Source organism: Carcharhinus amblyrhynchos, chromosome 26, assembly GCF_965287045.1.
Source record: "Carcharhinus amblyrhynchos chromosome 26, sCarAmb.v2.hapA, whole genome shotgun sequence".
Lineage (NCBI taxonomy): Eukaryota > Metazoa > Chordata > Chondrichthyes > Carcharhiniformes > Carcharhinidae > Carcharhinus > Carcharhinus amblyrhynchos.
The window spans coordinates 42,473,169-42,492,065 of record NC_137349.1 but is presented as its reverse complement, the minus strand read 5'-3'; the positions used below and the strand labels follow the sequence as shown (position 1 = coordinate 42,492,065).

General features: G+C 49.5%; 1 protein-coding gene across 1 annotated transcript in view; it reads right to left on the bottom strand.

Moving 5' to 3' along the window:
* Positions 1–11,735, bottom strand: part of LOC145358616 (solute carrier family 46 member 2-like) — a 21,914-nt gene extending 10,179 nt beyond the window's left edge. The window contains exon 1 of the mRNA XM_080212825.1: positions 10,680–11,735. Within this exon, the coding sequence (XP_080068951.1) occupies positions 10,680–11,715 (1,036 nt within the window). The 5' untranslated portion in view covers positions 11,716–11,735. The remainder of the gene's footprint in view (positions 1–10,679) is intronic.
* Between the last annotated feature and the right edge of the window lie 7,162 nt (positions 11,736–18,897).

The following is an 18,897-nucleotide window of genomic DNA, read 5'->3' as shown; positions in this document are numbered from 1 at the left end:
TGGGTGCAATGCCCCGTCCCACTGCGCTGGCCAATTGCATAGCGGGGCAGGAAAATTCAGCAGGAGGCAAAAAATCAGGATTGTGTCTGGGCCCAGCCAGTCTCAATCTCCCTGTTTCCTGGCTTCACCAGCCCCGCGCAGGGGGTGGGTATGAGACTAATTTAAATATTTATAACTTCAGCACGCAATCGTGCAGCCTCACTTCCCTCAGCTGCCTCGCTGGGGTGGGGTCGGGGGGGGGAACCAGAAGCCAGAGAGACTTCCCCAGAAGATCCAGGGATGGGGGAGGGTTCGCCTCAGGCAGTGACAGCCTGGCACCCTGACACTGCCCACCAGGCATGTGTAGTACTAAGGCGGTGGGGCCTGGGGTCCTCACAGGGGGTGGTCACTCAGGGGTGGGGCCACACAGGGGAGGGGGGAGCCAGCGATCGGGGGTTGGGGCTGGTGATCAGGTGTTGGGGGGGGGGGCTCTGTTGGAGGGAGTGTGTTTGGGAGTGGTGTGTGGGCGGCTTTGAGGGGTGTTGTGGGTGTGGAGGGAGGGCACTGTCTGTGTGGGGGGGGGGGGGGGAGTGGTTGATGTATCTCCTGTATATGATATAGACTGGTGTGCAGTATAGGGGTGATCAGGGCGTGTGCCCAGCAATCTACAGCAGATTTACCCCCCACCATCAAAACATCCAGAGAGTCTGGGGGAAATTGCATGGCTAACTCGCTGGGAAAACCAGAGTGAGACTCTGCGGCTTTCAGACGGGAATGTTTGGGGGTGAACTCCTCCGTATGTCCCAGGGCTCAAACCCACCAACACCTCCCAGTGCTGGAGGAAACACCAGTGGGACTCTGTGCAGTTACACATGGTCCTGAGGCCAAGGCTGGGGGTGGGGCCACGGGGACAGGACTGACTACAATCCTCACCTTATCCTCATTGCTGTTTAACAGCCGCTGCCATGGGAACGATGCAATGTTGTAATGTTGGTAACCACAGAAACAGCCCTTCCCTTAACCACACTCTGGGCACCGGGAAACTCCGTTCCAACGTTCAAACTCGGATCAAGTTCCAATCTTTCCGAGGTGGAGTTTGATTCCGGATTGCGGGGATTGTGGGGATGAGCAGAGCTGGATATTCGGGGAGGAGTTTGATGGAGACGGAGAAAATTCCCCATCGAGCCTGTGGGAGCAGAGAAACCCTCACCCCCCTCACCCCCCTCACCCCCCTCACCCCCTCACCCTCACCCCCCTCACCCCCCTCACCCCCTCACCCTCACCCCCTCACCCCCCTCACCCCCCACCCCCTCACCCCCACCCCCTCACCCTCACCCCCCCTCACCCCCCTCACCCCCCTCACCCCCCACCCTCACCCCCCTCACCCTCACCCCCCTCACCCCCCTCACCCCCCTCACCCTCACCCCCTCACCCCCTCACCCCCACCCCCCTCACCCTCACCCCCACCCCCCCCCTCACCCCCCACCCCCCTCACCCCCCACCCTCACCCCCCTCACCCCCCACCCCCCCCCCCTCACCCCCCCTCACCCTCACCCCCCTCACCCCCCTCACCCTCACCCCCCTCACCCCCCTCACCCTCACCCCCCTCACCCCCTCACCCTCACCCCCCTCACCCTCACCCCCCTCACCCCCCTCACCCTCACCCCCCTCACCCTCACCCTCACCCCCTCACCCTCACACCCCCTCACCCTCACACCCCGCCTCACCCTCAACCCCCTCACCCTCACACCCCCTCACCCTCACCCTCAACCCCCTCACCCTCACCCCCCCACCCTCACCCCCCTCACCCTCACCCCCTCATCCCCCACCTCCACACCCCTTCACCCTCACCCCCTCACCCCCACCCCCTCACTGTCCACTCCCTCCAACCTCCTCAACCCCTCACCCCCACCCCCCTCACTCCCACCCCCCCACTCCCAATCTCCTCATCCCACCCCCTCACCCCACCCCCTCACTGTCCAACCCCACCTCCCTCACCCCCATCCCCTCACCCCCCTCACTCACACCCCCCCTCACCCCACCCTCCTCTCAACCACCCCCTCACCTCCCTGACTCTCCAAACCCCCATCCCTCCACCCCCCTCACCCTCCAACACCCCCCACCCCCTCACACTCCAACACCCCCACCTCCCTCACCCTCCAACACCCCCCACCCCCTCACCCTCCAATCTCCCCAACCCACCCCCACTTTCACTCACTCACTCAGTCACACCCACACACATTCGCACTCAGTCTCTCTCTCTTTCTCACACACACTCCCACACTCACTCTCACTCTTACACTCACTCACCCTCTTTCTTTCTCACACTCACTCATTCACTCACTCTCACACTCACTCACGCACACATTCACTCACACACATGGGACAGCACAGTGGCAGAGTGGTTAGCACTGCTGCCTCACAGCGCCAGGGATCTGGGTTCGATTCCCAGCTCGGGTCACTGTCTGTGTGGAGTTTGCACATTCTCCCCATGTCTGCATGGGTTTCCTCCAGGCGCTCCTGTTTCCCCCCACAGTCTGAAAGACGTGCTGGTTAGGGTTCATTGGCCGTATTAAAGTCACCCTCAGTGTACCCAAACAGGCACCAAAGTCTGGCAGCTAGGGGATTCTCACAGTAACGTCATTGCAGTGTTAATGTGAGCCTAGTGGTGACACTGGTAATAAATAAACTTTACGCTCACTCACACTCGCTCAGGATGAACTCCCACGTCCTTCCAATCACTTGGTAATTCTGACTGAGTCAGAGTGACTTTGCAGAGAGTCAGAGAGATATTTAATACACTGATTATAAACAGAGGCTGCTCCCCCCACCTCCCCACTGCAAACCCCCTACCTCCCCCTCCCCCGTCCCCCCTCCCCACTGCAAACCCCCGCCTCCCTCTCACCACTCCGCCTCACTCCCACTCCCCACTCTCCCCTCTCCCCCTCCCAGCTCCCGCAGGCTGGTTTCTGGGTTGTAGGTACGTGTAGATATAAATTGTTGATGTTATTCTCGTCCTTGTGTTTAAAACCTTGCTTCTGTAACCTTCAGCCTCACAACCTCTCCGAACTCTGACCTTTTGTACAATACCCATAAGAACATAAGAAATAGGAGCAGGAGTCGGCCATCTGGCCCTTCGAGCCTGCCCCACCATTCAATAAGATCATGGCTGATCTGCCGTGGCTCAGTTCCACTTTCCCGCCCTCTCCCCATAACCCTTAATCCCCTCTCTTATCAAAAACCCATCAACCCGCGTCTTAAAAATATTTAGCGAGGCAGCCTCCACCACTTCAACAGGCAGAGAATTCCAGAGATTCACCACCCTTTGAGTGAAGAAGTTCCTCCTCAACTCCATTCTAAACCGCCTCCCCTTTATCTTGAGGCTGTGCCCCCTAGTCCTACTGTCTTTTTTGAGCGGGAAGAGTCTCTCCACCTCTATCCTATCCATCCCATTCATCATCTTATACGTCTCAATGAGATCTCCCCTCATTCTTCTAAACTCTAACGAGTACAAGCCTAGTTTATTCAGCCTCTCCTCATAGCTCAACCCCCTCAACGCCGGTATCAGCCTAGTAAACCTCCTCTGCACTCCCTCCAAGGCCAAAATATCCTTGCGCAGGTGCGGCGCCCAAAACTGCACACAGTACTCCAGCTGCGGCCTCACCAATGCCCTATACAGCTGCAGCAAGACCTCCCTACTTTTATATTCAATCCCCCTCGCTATGAAGGCCAGCATCCCATTCGCCTTCCTGACCACCTGCTACCCAGACCCCCCCTCCTCATTTCTCAGACCCCCAGCACCTATCGGGGAAAATCTACACTGAGAGTGGCCTTCCTGGGTATGGGGGTGTGAGGCAGTGGGGGGGTACAAAACTGTGTGCCACAGAATCATCCCTGAACCCCAATCAATCCCAAAACTGCTGTCCTTGGGGAAGAGAGGCTGAGAGGAGAATTGATCGAGGAATGCAATGCCACGAGGAGAAATTGCTAAGGTGTGAGCATTGAGCTTGAGATTCAGGGTCATTGGCAAAACAAACACAGGAACACAAGGAGAATCTTCTTCACACAGCAAATGATTAGGATTTGGGATGCACTGCCTGAGAGATTGGGGCAAGACGGACAAATAGAAGCTTTCAACAGAGAATTGAAACAGAATCGGGAATGTGCAGAGTAGGGAGAAGGAAGTGGGGCGGGGAGCAGTGGGAATGACACGAGTTGAGTTGTTCATTCAGAGAGCTAGTATAGAGATGATAGGCCAAATGACCTCCTTCAGCGCTGTACATAAGAACATAAGAAATAGGAGCAGGAGTAGGCCATCTAGCCCTTCGAGCCTGCCCTGCCATTCAATAAGATCATGGCTGATCTGTCGTGGCTCAGTTCCACATTCCCGCCCTCTCCCCATAACCCTTAATCCCCTCGCTTATCAAAAACCCATCAACCCGCGTCTTAAAAATATTTAGCGAGGCAGCCTCCACCACTTCAACGGGCAGAGAATTCCAGAGATTCACCACCCTTTGAGTGAAGAAGTTCCTCCTCAACTCCGTTCTAAACTGCACCCCCTTTATCTTGAGGCTGTGCCCCCTAGTCCTACTGTCCTTTCTGAGCCGGAAGAGTCTCTCCACCTCTATCCTATCCATCCCATTCATCATCTTATACGTCTCAATGAGATCTCCCCTCATTCTTCTAAACTCTAACGAGTACAAGCCTAGTTTATTCAGCCTCTCCTCATAGCTCAACCCCCTCAACTCCGGTATCAGCCTAGTAAACCTCCTCTGCACTCCCTCCAAGGCCAAAATATCCTTGCGTAAGTGCGGCAACCAAAACTGCACACAGTACTCCAGCTGCGGCCTCACCAATGCCCTATACAGCCGCAGCAAGACCTCCCTACTTTTATATTCAATCCCCCTCGCTATGAAGGCTGTAACAATTCTGTAATTCAGTAAATTGACCCTACAAGTCTATTCAACGAGATCACAGCTCAATTATCTCAATTTCATCTGGTCAAACTCCCCGTATCCCTTAATGTCTAAAAATCTAGTAGTCTCCATCCTGAATCGATACGATGACCGAGCGTCAGCAACTCCCTGGGGTGGGGAATTCACAACCCTTCACCTGAAGACACCCCTCCTCATCTCAATCCTAGATCACCTGCTATTCTGAGCATTTTAGATTCCCCAGTGAGAGGAATGCATCTGCCCACCATCAGCCCTGTCAAACTAGAATGAATAAGAAGTCTCACAACACCAGGTTAAAGTCCAAACAGTTTATTTGATAGTAATCCCACAAGTCTTCGGAAACGATGTCCCTTCAGAACCTTCCACACACCTGACGAAGGATTTGGACTGTGGGAGGAAACAGAAATACCCGGAAGAAACCCGTGCAGACACGAGGAGAATGTGCAAACTCCACACAGACAGTGACCCGAGCCAAGGGCTACTATCAAATAAACTTGTTGGACTTTAACCTGGTGTTGTGAGACTTCTTACTGAGTTTACCCCAGTCCAATGCCGGCAACTCCACATCAAGATTAGAATGAGGCCACCTCTCACCCAAACAATGTTGACCTCGTCCGCTCAATCCCTCTGCCTCGGGAATCAGTCTAATGTATTCCTCCCAGAACAAGTTCTTTCTCATAAGGAGAGCATAATTTAACACAGTGCTCTGAAGTTGCAATAAGATATCTTTATTCTTAAACTCCAATCCCCAATGGTTCTTACAAAAGCTAACTCACCATCTGTGTCCCTAATTGCTGGCTGTATGTTAACTTTCTGTGATTCATGTACAAGGGCACACAGGTCCCCTCTGAATGACTCCTCTTACAATTCAAACAAAAATTTCTTTTAATTTTCCTGATAATTTCACACCTTTGCCACATTTTATTCCATCTACCATGTTCCACCCACCCACACAACCTGTTTCTTCACAGCCTCCTTCTGTCCCCCTCACCACTTACTTTCTGACATCGCGTTATCTTGTGAGTAGACTAGGATACGTTAGACACAGCCCACTCACCTCAACTCATTTCAACATTGGTAGATTGTAAATAGCTGAGGGCCAGAACTGATCTTTGCGACACTCCTAATCTTCCCGACCTGAGACTGCCCTGATTATTCCTACTCTCCTCTTCCTATCCATTAACCAATTCTCAGGCCATATTTCCCCCCCATTCCATCGGTCAGAATTTTGCACAATAACCTCTTGTGTGGCACTTTATCGAATATTTATTTGAAAATTTCACTACATCCACTGGTGGCTACCCTGCTAGTTCAACCCTCAAAAAAACACAACCATTTATCAAACAGAATTGTCCTTTCTCAAATTCCTTCTGTTTTTCCTTAATCATATAACGATTTTCTAAATGCTGCATTATCACATCCCCAGTTACAGATTCTCACATAATTCCTGTTGCTGCTGTCAGGGTATCTGGCCCAGAGTTCCCTATTTTCCCTCTCCCTTCAACAGCGAGGTTACACTTCCAACCCATTGGAAACATTCCTTCCCAGATCCCGGATTCATTTACTTCTTTATCCACCTCTTCGGAAATTTGGACGGCACAGTGGGTTAGCACTGCTGCTTCACAGCTCCAGGGTCCTGGGTTCGATTCCCGGCTCGGGTCACTGTCTGTGTGGAGTTTGCACATTCTCCTCGTGTCTGTGTGGGTTTCCTTTGGGCGCTCCAATTTCCTCCCACAGTCCAAAGATGTGTGGGTTAGGTCGATTGGCCGTGCGAAGAAATTGCCCCTTAGTGTCCAGGGATGTGTAGGTTAGAGGGATTAGTGGGTATAATATGTAGGGATATGGGGGTAGGGCCTGGGTGGGATTGTGTTCGGTGCAGACTCGATGGGCCGAAGGGCCTCTTTCTGCACTGTAGGGTTCGATGATCCCTGGATACAGAGGGGACAGTTTTTCTATCCCAGCTGCCACCAAAACTCCTGTGGGTGAGGGGTGGGCCATGCAAAGGTCCATGACCCTGGAGGGAATTTTCTGGGTGAACTTGGCCCTGCCCTCTAGAACGTCCAGGGGATTTGATAGCTTTTATTCCCATTAATTTGTCCAGTTTTTCTCTTTATCCCAACACTGATTTCCTCCTTCTCGCTAAACCTTTCGCTGCTCATTTCTGAATTTTATTTTCAACCATGAGGACAGAGGTACAAGTATTTGTTTAACGTCTCTGTCATTTCCATACTCCCCGTTTCCCCCGGAATCATAGAATCCCTACAGCCCTGAAGGAGGCCATTCAGCCCATTGAGTCTGTACTGACCACAATCCCACCCGGGCCTTATTCCTGTAACCCCTCATATTTACCCTGCTAACCCCCCTAACACTAAGGGGCAATTTAGCACGGCCAATCAACCTAACCCACACATCTTTGGAGTGTGGGAGGAAACCGGAGCACCCAGAGGAAACCCACGCAGACACGGGGAGAATGTGCAAACTCCACACAGTGACCCTGAGACTGGAATTGAACCTGGGCCCCTGATGCTGTGATCCTGGCTGCTTTTGTTTTACAATGTCACATTTTATCCGTTGTGTATAGAATGATGAAGGGCTGAGATTAGGGAGGTGTGGGAGCTTTTATTTCACTTGGCAAGTCAATAGCCAAGGGAATCCTTCTCCTTATTGAGATGAGGGGAGACCTGATAGACGTCTACAAGATTGAGTGAGATAGAACATAGAACATAGAACATAGAACATTACAGCGCGGAACAGGCCCTTCGGCCCACAATGTTGCGCAGACCAGTCTTATTTTTAAAAAAAAACATTGACCCACTAATCTAAACCAATCCCTTTTCGTCCATAAACCTATCCACCAATCTCTTAAACGCCCCCAAACTAGGCGCATTTACAACTGCAGCAGATGGACAGAGTGGATAGTCAGAGGCTCTTTCCTAGGGTAGAAAAGTCAAGGACTTGGGGGCACAGGTTTAAGCTGCTTGGGGAAAAGTTTAGAGGAGACGTAAGGGACAAGCTTTTTACACAGAGGGTGGTGAATGTCTGGAACCCGCTGCCCAGGGAGGGGGTGGGAGCGGGTACAATAGCAGTGTTTAAGGGGCAACCAGACAAATACATGAATAGGATGGGGATGGAAGGATACGGACTCTCTGTACGGTTTTGGTTTGGTAAGGAGTCTCACTACATCACTTCTTACTGTGTTTACCCCAGTCCAACACCAGCATCTCTATATCAGTTTTAGTTTAGGCAGACGTCATGATTGGTGCAGGTTTGGAGGGCCGAAGGGCCTGTTCTTTTTCCTTTGCTCTCATTCTTTCATGCGGATGTGGGCATCGCTAACAAGGCCAGCATCTTTGCCCATTCCTAATTGCCCCTGGACTGAGTGGGTTGCTCGGACATTTCAGAGGACAGATAAGAGTCACCCACATTCAGTCTGGAGTCACGAGTGGTTTATTAATTAGTGTCGTAATTCCATTAACAAGGCAATGAGGCCATTCAGCCCATTGAGTCTGCACCAACCACAATCTCGCCCAGGCCCTATCCTCATAACCCCATGCATTTACCCTAGCTAGTCCCCCTGATACTAAGGGGCAATTTAGCGTGGACAATCCGCCTAACCCGCACATCTTTGGACTGTGGGAAGAAACCAGAGCACCCAGAGGAAACCCACACAGACACGGGGAGAATGTGCAAACTCTACACAGACAGCTGGGGATTGAATCTGGGTCTCTGGTGGTCTAAGGCAGCAGTGCTAATCACTGTGCCAGCATGCCGCCCACTAAATAAATTTTAAAAGTTTATTTATTTTGTCACAAGTAAGGCTTACATTAACACTGCAATGAAGTTACTGTGAAAATCCCCGAGTCGCCACACTCCAGTGTCTGTTCGGGTACACTGAGGGGGAATTTAGCACGGCCAATGCACTTAAGCAGCACATCTTTTGGACTGTAGGAGGAAACCGGAGCACCCGGAGGAAACCCATGCAGACACAGGGAGAACGTGCAAACTCCACACAGACAGTGACCAAGCTGGGAATTGAACCTGGGTCCCTGGCGCTGTGAGATAGCAGTGCTAACCCACTGTGCTACTGTGCTGTCCCCCAGTCAGACTAGGTAAGGATGGCATATTTGAATGTGATGCGTTGTTACAACAATCGACAATGGTTTCACTGTTACTTTTATTGCGACTAATTTTTTATTCCAGATTAATTAATTGAATTTAAATTCCACCAGCTGCCACGATGAACCCTAGTCTCCAGTACATGAACCTGGGGATAACAAGTCCAGTGACATTGCCACAACACCACTTCCCTCCAAAATAGTTTCACAGGATATTTAATGAGGGAAAGACAGGCTTTCTGTTTCTGAGGCTTGTTCTGCAAGGTTTAGGTGGAAATTATTAAATGCCATCACAAAATGACTTCAGATTTTGAAACTGTGTTGGAGTTTTTAAACTCTGAGTTTCCTTGTCGCTGGTAGTTCCAGACCTGTAATTAGTGACTGTTTTAGGAATATTGAACTAATTCTGCAAGATCTGAATCTACTCGAAATACCTCTCAAAATCCCAAAACCTCAGCCAGATAATGACTCAGCCAAATGATGACCATTTGACCAACATGTGAAGCTGTGATCTCACATTGGTTTTCTGATTTATTCTCTGAGTGTGTGAACGTACAGAAAGTCCAACTCCCAGTGGCTGATATTACAAATCAGCTGTGTGAAATAACCTCCTCAAGACATAGAACATAGAACATAGAAAAATTACAGCACAAACAGGCCCTTCGGCCCACAAGTTGTGCTGATCATACCCTACCTACTAGGCCTACCTATAACCCTCTATCCCATTAAATCCCATGTACTCATCCAGAAGTCTTTTAAAACATCTGGAAACAATTCCCAAACCACTGCAAGACTTTGGAACTAATCTCACTCATTCAGTGAGGAAGAATATCACGAGAGACAGGAGCGCCTCGTCACCACTCGAACATAGGAGAGGTAGATTCTCAGCTCTGAAGAACATCTGTTGGATTTTGACAATATTCCAGCTGTGTCTCACTGCTAACCCACAAATTACACAATTCACTGACCTCAGTGCGGATGTACACATAGTAACGTAAGCACTTTGCCAGTAAAGCATATCTGTGGTTCAGATATTCCCATGTTTTGAACCCAGGCAAGTATACAAATTATCCACTGTTCCCGATCTTGTTATTTCAAAATATTTGAACGGGGTTGGTGCTGCTGCCTCACAGCACCAGGGACCCAGGTTCAGTTCCAGCCATTCCCGACGTCACTGTCTGTGTGAAATTTGCACATTCTCCCCATGTCTGTGTGGGTTTCCTCTGGATGCTCTGGTCTCCTCCCACAGAAGTCATGATGTGGAGATGCCGGCGTTGGACTGGGGTAAACACAGTAAGGAGTCTGAGACCGTCCTTGTGAGTTTACTATCAAATAAATCGGTTGGACTTAAACCTGGTGTTGTCAGACGTCTTACTGTCTCCTCCCACAGTCCAAAGATGTGCTGGTTGGATGGATTGGCTGTGCTAAATTGCCCCTTAGTGTTGGGGGATTAGTGGGGTGAACACATGGACTTACGGGGATAGGGCCTGTGTGGGATTGTTGTCGGCTTGATGGGCCTGTTTCTACACTGTCGGGATTCGATGGAATGGAGACTTTAGCAGGCCCTGGACGAAAGCAGAATCAGGAGAGATTTAGCAGTGGGATCATTAGAATGAAGTCAGTCACTTACCAATGAAATACAAGGAGCTTTGCTTCACAAAGACCATGGTGATGAACCCAGATGTGTTGGAGACGATTCCCATCAGTATCAGGGAGATGTCAGTCATGCATTTGGAGAGGACCAGGACTCCCAGGAAGCTGGTCAGAAACATGACGTAACAAGCTGCTTTTCCATAGCCCACCCAGACTGCGTCCCAGCTCAGCGGGGGCTTCAGGACAAAGATGGAGATGATATTCTCCCCACCAGTTACTCCAAAATCATACAGCAGGTAGCAGATAAAAAGCAGGACCATCTGGGTGCTGTACCTCCTCGGGCTGAGATTCCTCACTCCCGGGAGAAGCTGGCTTTGTGGGCAGACTGTGGGGTATCTGAGGATGAAAGCTGAGTACAGCAAACTCAGTGAATACAGAGCTAGACACAAGGAGATCGGCAGGAGCCCATGCTGATTGTTCACCTTCACCAGGAAGAAGTGACCAGAGACCAGACTCCCCAACAATCCAGCCATTCCCGACGCCACCTCCAACATGTTTAACCTCAGACTGCGCTTTCCTGCTTCAGACCGCAAGGCAGTGATAGCATTAATACCACTCCAATAAGCTGGGAACCCTCCAGTCAATCCATTGATCAGGGCTGACCCGTACATCACACTGACAGGCAGCTGGAAAAGATGTGTGAACAGCAGCAAGGATCTTCCCAGTAAGTAACCCAGTAACGGCACCACCAACAGAATCTTCTGTCCTCTGCGATCTGCCCAGCAGCCCAACAGCACAGTGCTCAGTAAGGGAGTCAGCGAGTAGATCATATTGTAGATCATATAAAACTGGGCTATTTTCTTCTGAGCTAGGTCACTGTTAACCAGCGAGCTCCCGTTTAACCGGTCAGACACCACCATCAACAGAGCTGTGTCAAACAAAGCATTGGCCACATTGGTCACAACCACCACTGGCTCCACATAGCTCAACACAACATCCATGCCTCCACTGATCCGGGTCAGACTGTCTGGAGCAGTCCCTGTGTGGAGCAGTCTCTGTCTGGAGCAGTCCATCTGCAATAGTCTCTGTCTGGAGCAGTCTCTGTCTGGAGCCGTCCCTGTCTGGAGCAGTCCGTCTGCAATAGTCTCTGTCTGGAGCAGTCTCTGTCTGGAGCCGTCCCTGTCTGGAGCAGTCCGTCTGCAATAGTCTCTGTCTGGAGCAGTCTCTGTCTGGAGCAGCCTTTGTCTGGAGCCGTCCCTGTCTGGAGCAGTCTGTCTGCAATAGTCTCTGTCTGGAGTAGTCTCTGTCTGGAGCAGTCAGCCTGGAGCAGTCCCTGTTTCTAACTCTCAGTGACAGAGCTGTAACTCAAGTTTTATTGAATTTTGCAAGTGAGGGAACTCCCACTTGTCAATTTAATTTAGTCACGGATGAGGAACAGGTTTGGTATGAGGAATTGTGAGACTGAAAAAGGAACTTGTACCAAACTCCACAAAAACCCTCAGGGAGGTTTCGAGAGTGAATTTACCAAGCTTGGTAAACTAGATACTTTTACTGATCAGATGTGAGAGACTTTTCACATTCTCAGTAAGAGTGCTGTAATTATTTATTAATTGTTAGAATCCCAGTAGAGATCGATAACTTTCACAGATAATTTTCCCAAATGGAATAACCAAAGGGGAGGATTTTACATTTGCGAACTACTGGAACAAACACGCTGAAATCCACCTTGATCACAAATATCCCTGAACAGGGAAATGACTCATTGAGAAGAAGCAAAGGGAGTTTTTATTTAATGAATGTGATAGAGATACACCTACAGCCCCTATATCAGTGCTGACCGGTATGATGTCCAGTGTTATTCTGGCTCTTCCACAGGCTCACTCTCATGGACACACAGTGTCCTTCCAAAATCCTTCCTCTCAGCCTAACACTTCCAGAACTGACTCCCAGCGGCAAGGTCCACCTCAGCCACTTCTTATCCCTTCAATCTCAAATAGAAAACAAAATCCTACAAATCTCTACCAGAGCAGCTGCTTTGGTCTTCCACACAGCAACTTTGTGGCTCTTGTTCTCCCAAAGCTTTGCTGTGAGTTATTGTGTACATCACGGAGATGGGGATGAAGAGGAGGAGGAGTTTCATCCCTCAGATGGTTGCTGGTGTTTGGAATTCTCTCCCTCAGGGAACAGTGAATGCTGGGTCATCAGACAGATAGTTGATTGTCAAGGGATTACTACAATCCATTATTATTTGATTTATTATTGTTACATGTATTAACATAGAACATAGAACATAGAACATAGAACACTACAGCACAAACAGGCCCTTCGGCCCACAAGTTGCGCCGATGACATCTATACCTACCGAGCCATAGGCCTCTCTATAACCCCCAATCCCATTAGATCCCATATATTCATCCAGAAGTCCCTTAAAAGACCCCAGCGAGTTTGCCTCTACCACCACCGAAGGCAGCCGATTCCATTCACTCACCACCCTCTGAGTGAAAAACTTACCCCTAACATCTCCTCTGTACCTGCTTCCCAGCACCTTAAACCTGTGTCCTCTCGTAGCGACCATTTCAGCCCTGGGAAATAGCCTCTGAGAATCCACCCCATCTATTCCTCTCAACCTCTATCAGGTCGCCTCTCAACCTTTGTCTCTCCAGGGAGAAGAGTCCCAGCTCCCTCAACCTATCTTCATAAGGCATGCCTCCCAATCCAGGCAACATCCTTCTGTTCCTCAACACAGCTAAGACTCCTACCCTTGATATTGTATTCCTTCATCCCATTGGTCCTGCCAAAATGGACCACTACACATTTATCCGTGTTGAAGTCCATCTGCCACTTCTCCGCCCAGTCTTGCATCCTATCTATGTCCTGCTGCAACTTCTGACATCTCTCCAGACCATCCACAACACCACCAACCTTCATATCATCTACGAACTTACTAACCCATCCCTCCACTTCCTCATCCAGGTCATTTATGAAAATGACAAACAGCAAGGGTCCTAGAACAGATCCCTGGGGCACTCCACTGGTGACCGACCTCTATGCAGAAAAAGACCCATCCACAACCACACTCTGCCTTCTGCAGGCAAGCCAGTTCTGGATCCACAAGGCCAAAGCCCCCTGGATCCCATGCCCCCTCTCCTTCTCAAGAAGTCTTGCATGGGGGACCTTATCAAACGCCTTGCTGAAGTCCATGTAAACCATGTCCACCGCTCTTCCTTCGTCAATGTGTTCAGTCACATTCTCAAAGAACTCAACTAGGCTCGTAAGGCACGACCTGCCCTTGACAAAACCATGTTGACTATTTCTGATCATTCTAAACTTCTCTAAATGCTCATAAATCTTGTCCCTCAGAATCCTCTCCATCAACTTACCGACCACTGAGGTCAGACTCACCGGTCGGTAATTTCCCGGGCTATCCCTGTTCCCTTTCTTGAAAATAGGAACCACATCCTCAATCCTCCAATCCTCCGGAACCTCTCCCGTCTCCATCGACGATGCAAAGATCATCGCCAGGGGCTCTGCAATCACTTCCCTCACCTCCCACAGAAACCTGGGGTACATCCCATCCGGTCCCGGTGACTTGTCTATCTTGATAGAGTTTAAAAGTTCCAACACATCCTCTTGCTTAACATCCACATACTCAATCTTTTCAGTCAGCCGCAAACCTGTAGTACAACCTCCCAGATCACTTTCCACCGTGAATACTGAGGCAAAGTACTCATTAAGCACCTCTGCCATTTCTCCTGGTTCCACACAGACTTTTCCCCCTTCACCTTTTATAGGTCCTATCCCTTCTCTTCTCATCCTTTTACTCTTCACATATTTGTAGAACACTTTGGGATTCTCCTTAATCTTACCCGCCAAGGCCTTCTCATGACCCCTTCCTGCTCTCCTAATTTCCTTTTTAAGCTCCTTTCTACAAGCCTTATACTCCTCTAGATCCTTAACATCTCTTAGCTCTCTGAACCTTTTATACGCCTTTCCTTTCTTCCTGACTAGGTTCACCACAGCCTTCGTGCACCACGGTTCCTGCGCCCTACCAAAACCTCCTTGTCTCATCGGAACGTTATCGTGCAGAGCTCCAGTCAAACATTCCTTGAAAATCCCCCACCTTCCTTCGGTACTTTTCCCCAAGAACGCCTCCTTCAGTTTACTCGTCCAATTATCTGCCTGATGTCTTCATATTTCCCCTTACTCCAGACAAACACCTTCCTAGCCTGCCTGATCCTATCTCTTTCCAATGCTATCGTGAAGGAGATAGAATTATGATCTCCATCCCCGAGATGCTCTCCCACCGAGAGATCCGACACCTGTCCTGGTTCATTAGCCAGCACCAGGTCAAGTACAGCCTCTCCTCTCGTAGGCTTATCCACGTACTGTGTCAGGAAACCCTCCTGAACACACCTAACAACCTCCTCCCCATCCAAACCCCTTACCCTAGGGATATTCCAGTCGAGGTTTGGGAAATTAAAGTCTCCCATCACGACAACTCTGTTATTACTACATCTCTCTAGGATCTGTTTCCCTATCTGCACCTCCACTTCCCTGTCACTATTGGACGGCCTATAGAATACACCCAGCAAAGTTATCGACCCTTTGCTGTTCCTAACTTCCACCCACAGAGACTCTGTAGACAGTCCCTCCACGGCATCCTCCTTCTCTGCAGCCATGACACTGTCCCTGATCAACAGTGCCACTCCACCACCTCTTTTGCTTCCCTCCCTGTCCTTCCTGAAGCATCTGAATCCTGGCACCTGAAGTACCCAGTCCTGTCCCTGAGACATCCAAGTCTCTGTAATGGCCACCACATCACATTCCCAAGCAGCAATCCACACCCTGAGCTCATCTACCTTATTCACTACACTCCTGGCGTTAAAATAGATGCTGTGACAAGTATTGTTTCTTTGTGTTATACAGACAAAGCATACCGTACATAGAGAAGGAAACGAGAGGTTGCTGAATGTACTGTTACAGACACGGCAAGAGTGTAGAGAAAGATCAACTTAATGCGAGGTGGGTCCATTCAAAAGTCTGGTGGCAGCAGGGAAGAAGCTGTTCTTGAGTCAGTTGGTACGGGACCTCAGGTTTTTATATCTTTTTCCCAATAGAAGAATGTAGAAGAGAGAATGTCCGGAATGCGTTGGATCTTTGATTATGCTGGCTGCTTTTCCGAGCAATGGGAAGTGTAGACAGAGTTAATGGATGGGAGTTTGGTTTGCGTGATAGACAAGGCTACGTTCAATACTCTTTGTAGCTTCTTGCGGTCTTGGGCAGAGCAGGAGCTCAGACCAAGCTGTGATACAACCAGAAAGAATGCTTTCTATGGGGCATCTGTAAAAGTTGGTGAGAGTCAGAGCTAACATGCCAAATTTCCTTAATTTTCTGAGAAAGTAGAAGCCTTCGTGGGGAGATTATAGCAGAATCTTTAGTAAGTTATAATGAGATACGGCAGATTCAACATAGTTTTGTGGTTAACTTGTGGTTTCAGAATAGAACATAGAACATACAGGCCCTTCGGCCCTCAATGTTGTGCCGAGCTATGTCCAAACCCAAGATCAAGCTATCCCACTCCCTATCATTCTGGAGTGCTCCATGTGCCTATCCAATAACCGTTTGAAAGTTCCTAAAGTGTCCGACTCCACTATCACAGCAGGCAGTGCATTCCACACCCCAACCACTCTCTGAGTGAAGAATCTACCTCGGACATCCCTCCTATATCTCACACCATCAACCTTATAGTTATGCCCCCTAATAACAGCTACATCCACCCGAGGAAATAGTCTCAGAACGTCCGCTCTATCAATCCCCCTCATCATCTTATAAACCTCTATTAAGTCGCCTCTCATCCTCCTCCGCTCCAAAGAGAAAAGCCCCAGCTCCCTCAACCTTTCCTCATAAGACCTACCCTCCAAACCAGGCAGCATCCTGGTAAATCTCCTCTGCACTCTCTCCAATGCTTCCACATCCTTCTTATAGTGAGGTGACCAGAACTGAACACAATATTCCAAATGTGGTCTCACCAAGGTCCGGTATAGTTGCAGCATAACCCCACGGCTCTAAAACTCAAACCCCCTGTTAATAAACGCTAACACACTATAAGCCTTCTTCACGGCTCTATCCACTTGAGTGGCAACCTTCAGAGATGTGTGGATATGAACCCCTTCCACCACCACCCTCTGTCTTCTATGAGACAGCCAGTTACTTATTTAATCGGCCAAATTTCCTTTGATCCCACACCTCCTCACTTTCTCCATGAGCCTACCATGGGGAACCTTATCAAACGCCTTACTAAAATCCATGTATACAACATCAACTGCTCTACCTTCATCTACACACTTAGTTACCTGCTCAAAGAATTCAACCAAATTTGAGAGACAGGACTTACCCCTCACAAAACCGTGCTGACTATCCCGGATTAAGCTGCATCTTTCCAAACGGTCATAAATCCTATCTCTCAGAACCCTTTCCATTAACTTACCGACCACCAAAGTAAGACTAACTGGTCTATAATTACCAGGGTCATTCCTATTTCCTTTCTTGAAGAGAGGAACAACATTCGTCACTCTCCAATCCTCTGGCACTATCCCCATGGACAGTGAGGACCCAAAGATCAAATCTAAAGGCTCCGCAATCTCATCCCTTGCCTCCCAAAGTATCCTAGGATGTATCCCATCTGGCCAAGGGGACTTATCGATCCTCAGGTTTTTCAAAATTGCTAATACATCTTCCCTCAGAACATAGAACATAGAACATTACAGCGCAGAACAGGCCCTTCGGCCCACGATGTTGCGCCGACCAGTTACAAAAACAATGACCCACTAGCCTATACCAATCCCTTTTCGTCCATAAACCTATAATTTGGAGGAAAAAGGCTATCACTATCCACCCTATCTAAACCTCTAATCATCTTATATGTTTCAATAAGATCCCCTCTTAGCCGCCTTCTTTCCAACGAAAACAACCCTAAATCCCTCAGTCTCTCCTCATAGGACCTCCCCACCATACCAGGCAACATCCTAGTAAACCTCCTCTGCACCCTCTCCAACGCCTCCACATCCTTCTTGTAATGCGGGGACCAGAACTGCACACAGTACTCCAAGTGCGGCCGCACTAGAGTAGTGTACAGTAGTGTACATCTACCTCCTTGATCCTATCAGCCTGTATCACACACTCATCCTCAAAAACATGGCCTCTCCTTAGTGAACACTGAAGAAAAGTATTCATTCAATGCCTCACCTATCTCTTCTGACTCCATGCACAAGTTCCCACTACTATCCTTGACCGGCCCTAACCTCACCCTGGACATTCTTTTATTTCTCACATAAGAGTAAAAAGCCTTGGGGTTTTCTTTTATCCGACCCACCAAGGACTTCTCATGCCCCCTCCTAGCTCTCCTAAGCCCTTTGTATCAAGCAAGGTGGGGAGAGGGGAAGCTGTAGATGTGGATTTCCAAAATGCTTCTGATAAGGTGCCACATTGTAGTCTCTACACAAGACAGGAGCTCATAGTGTCAGGGGTAACATATTAGCATGGATAAAGGATTGATGGTGGCGCGGTGACACAGTGGTTCGCACTGCTGCCTCACAGCGCCAGGAACCCTGGGTAAGATGTTCTTTTGGAGCAGCTTTGATGGGCTGAATGGCCTCCTTCTACACAGTAGGGATTCTGCTAACAGGGAGCAGAGGGTAGGGATTAATGGATCTTTTTGGAATTAGCACGTTGTAACCAACGGGGTGCCACGAGAATCATTGCTGGACTCTCAACTATTTCCAATTTCTATCAATGATGTGGATAAGGAATCGAAGTTTGGTACCAAGGCAGTTCAGCGAGCGTCTCACAACGAGGTACATTCCCCAGCAACAGGCGTCATGGCAACTGGAACAGGAAAAGTTATTGGTTGTCCAGCAATCGGTTCCCCATTGGTGATGAAGCAGACTGTGATTGGCTGCTCCTGATGTTAATAGGCGGCTCAGAGAGGCTGCTGGGAGCTTCGTTTGCCTGAATTTAAATATCCGCATCCTCATTGAAAGGTCAACCCACCAGAATCACACCAGACCAAAAGGGCACAGGGTGGACAGTGAGACTTGGCAGCGTTCAGGGTCAGGACGTGACGGGGAGATGGTGACCTGAGCTTCTCTCGTGGCCATGAGCCCCATCCTTCATGGCATCGTGCCCACAGCCACTCCGACTCCCCACCCAGCTGCTCAGGCAAATTCCCACTTAGCTGCTAACGGATCCCATCCATG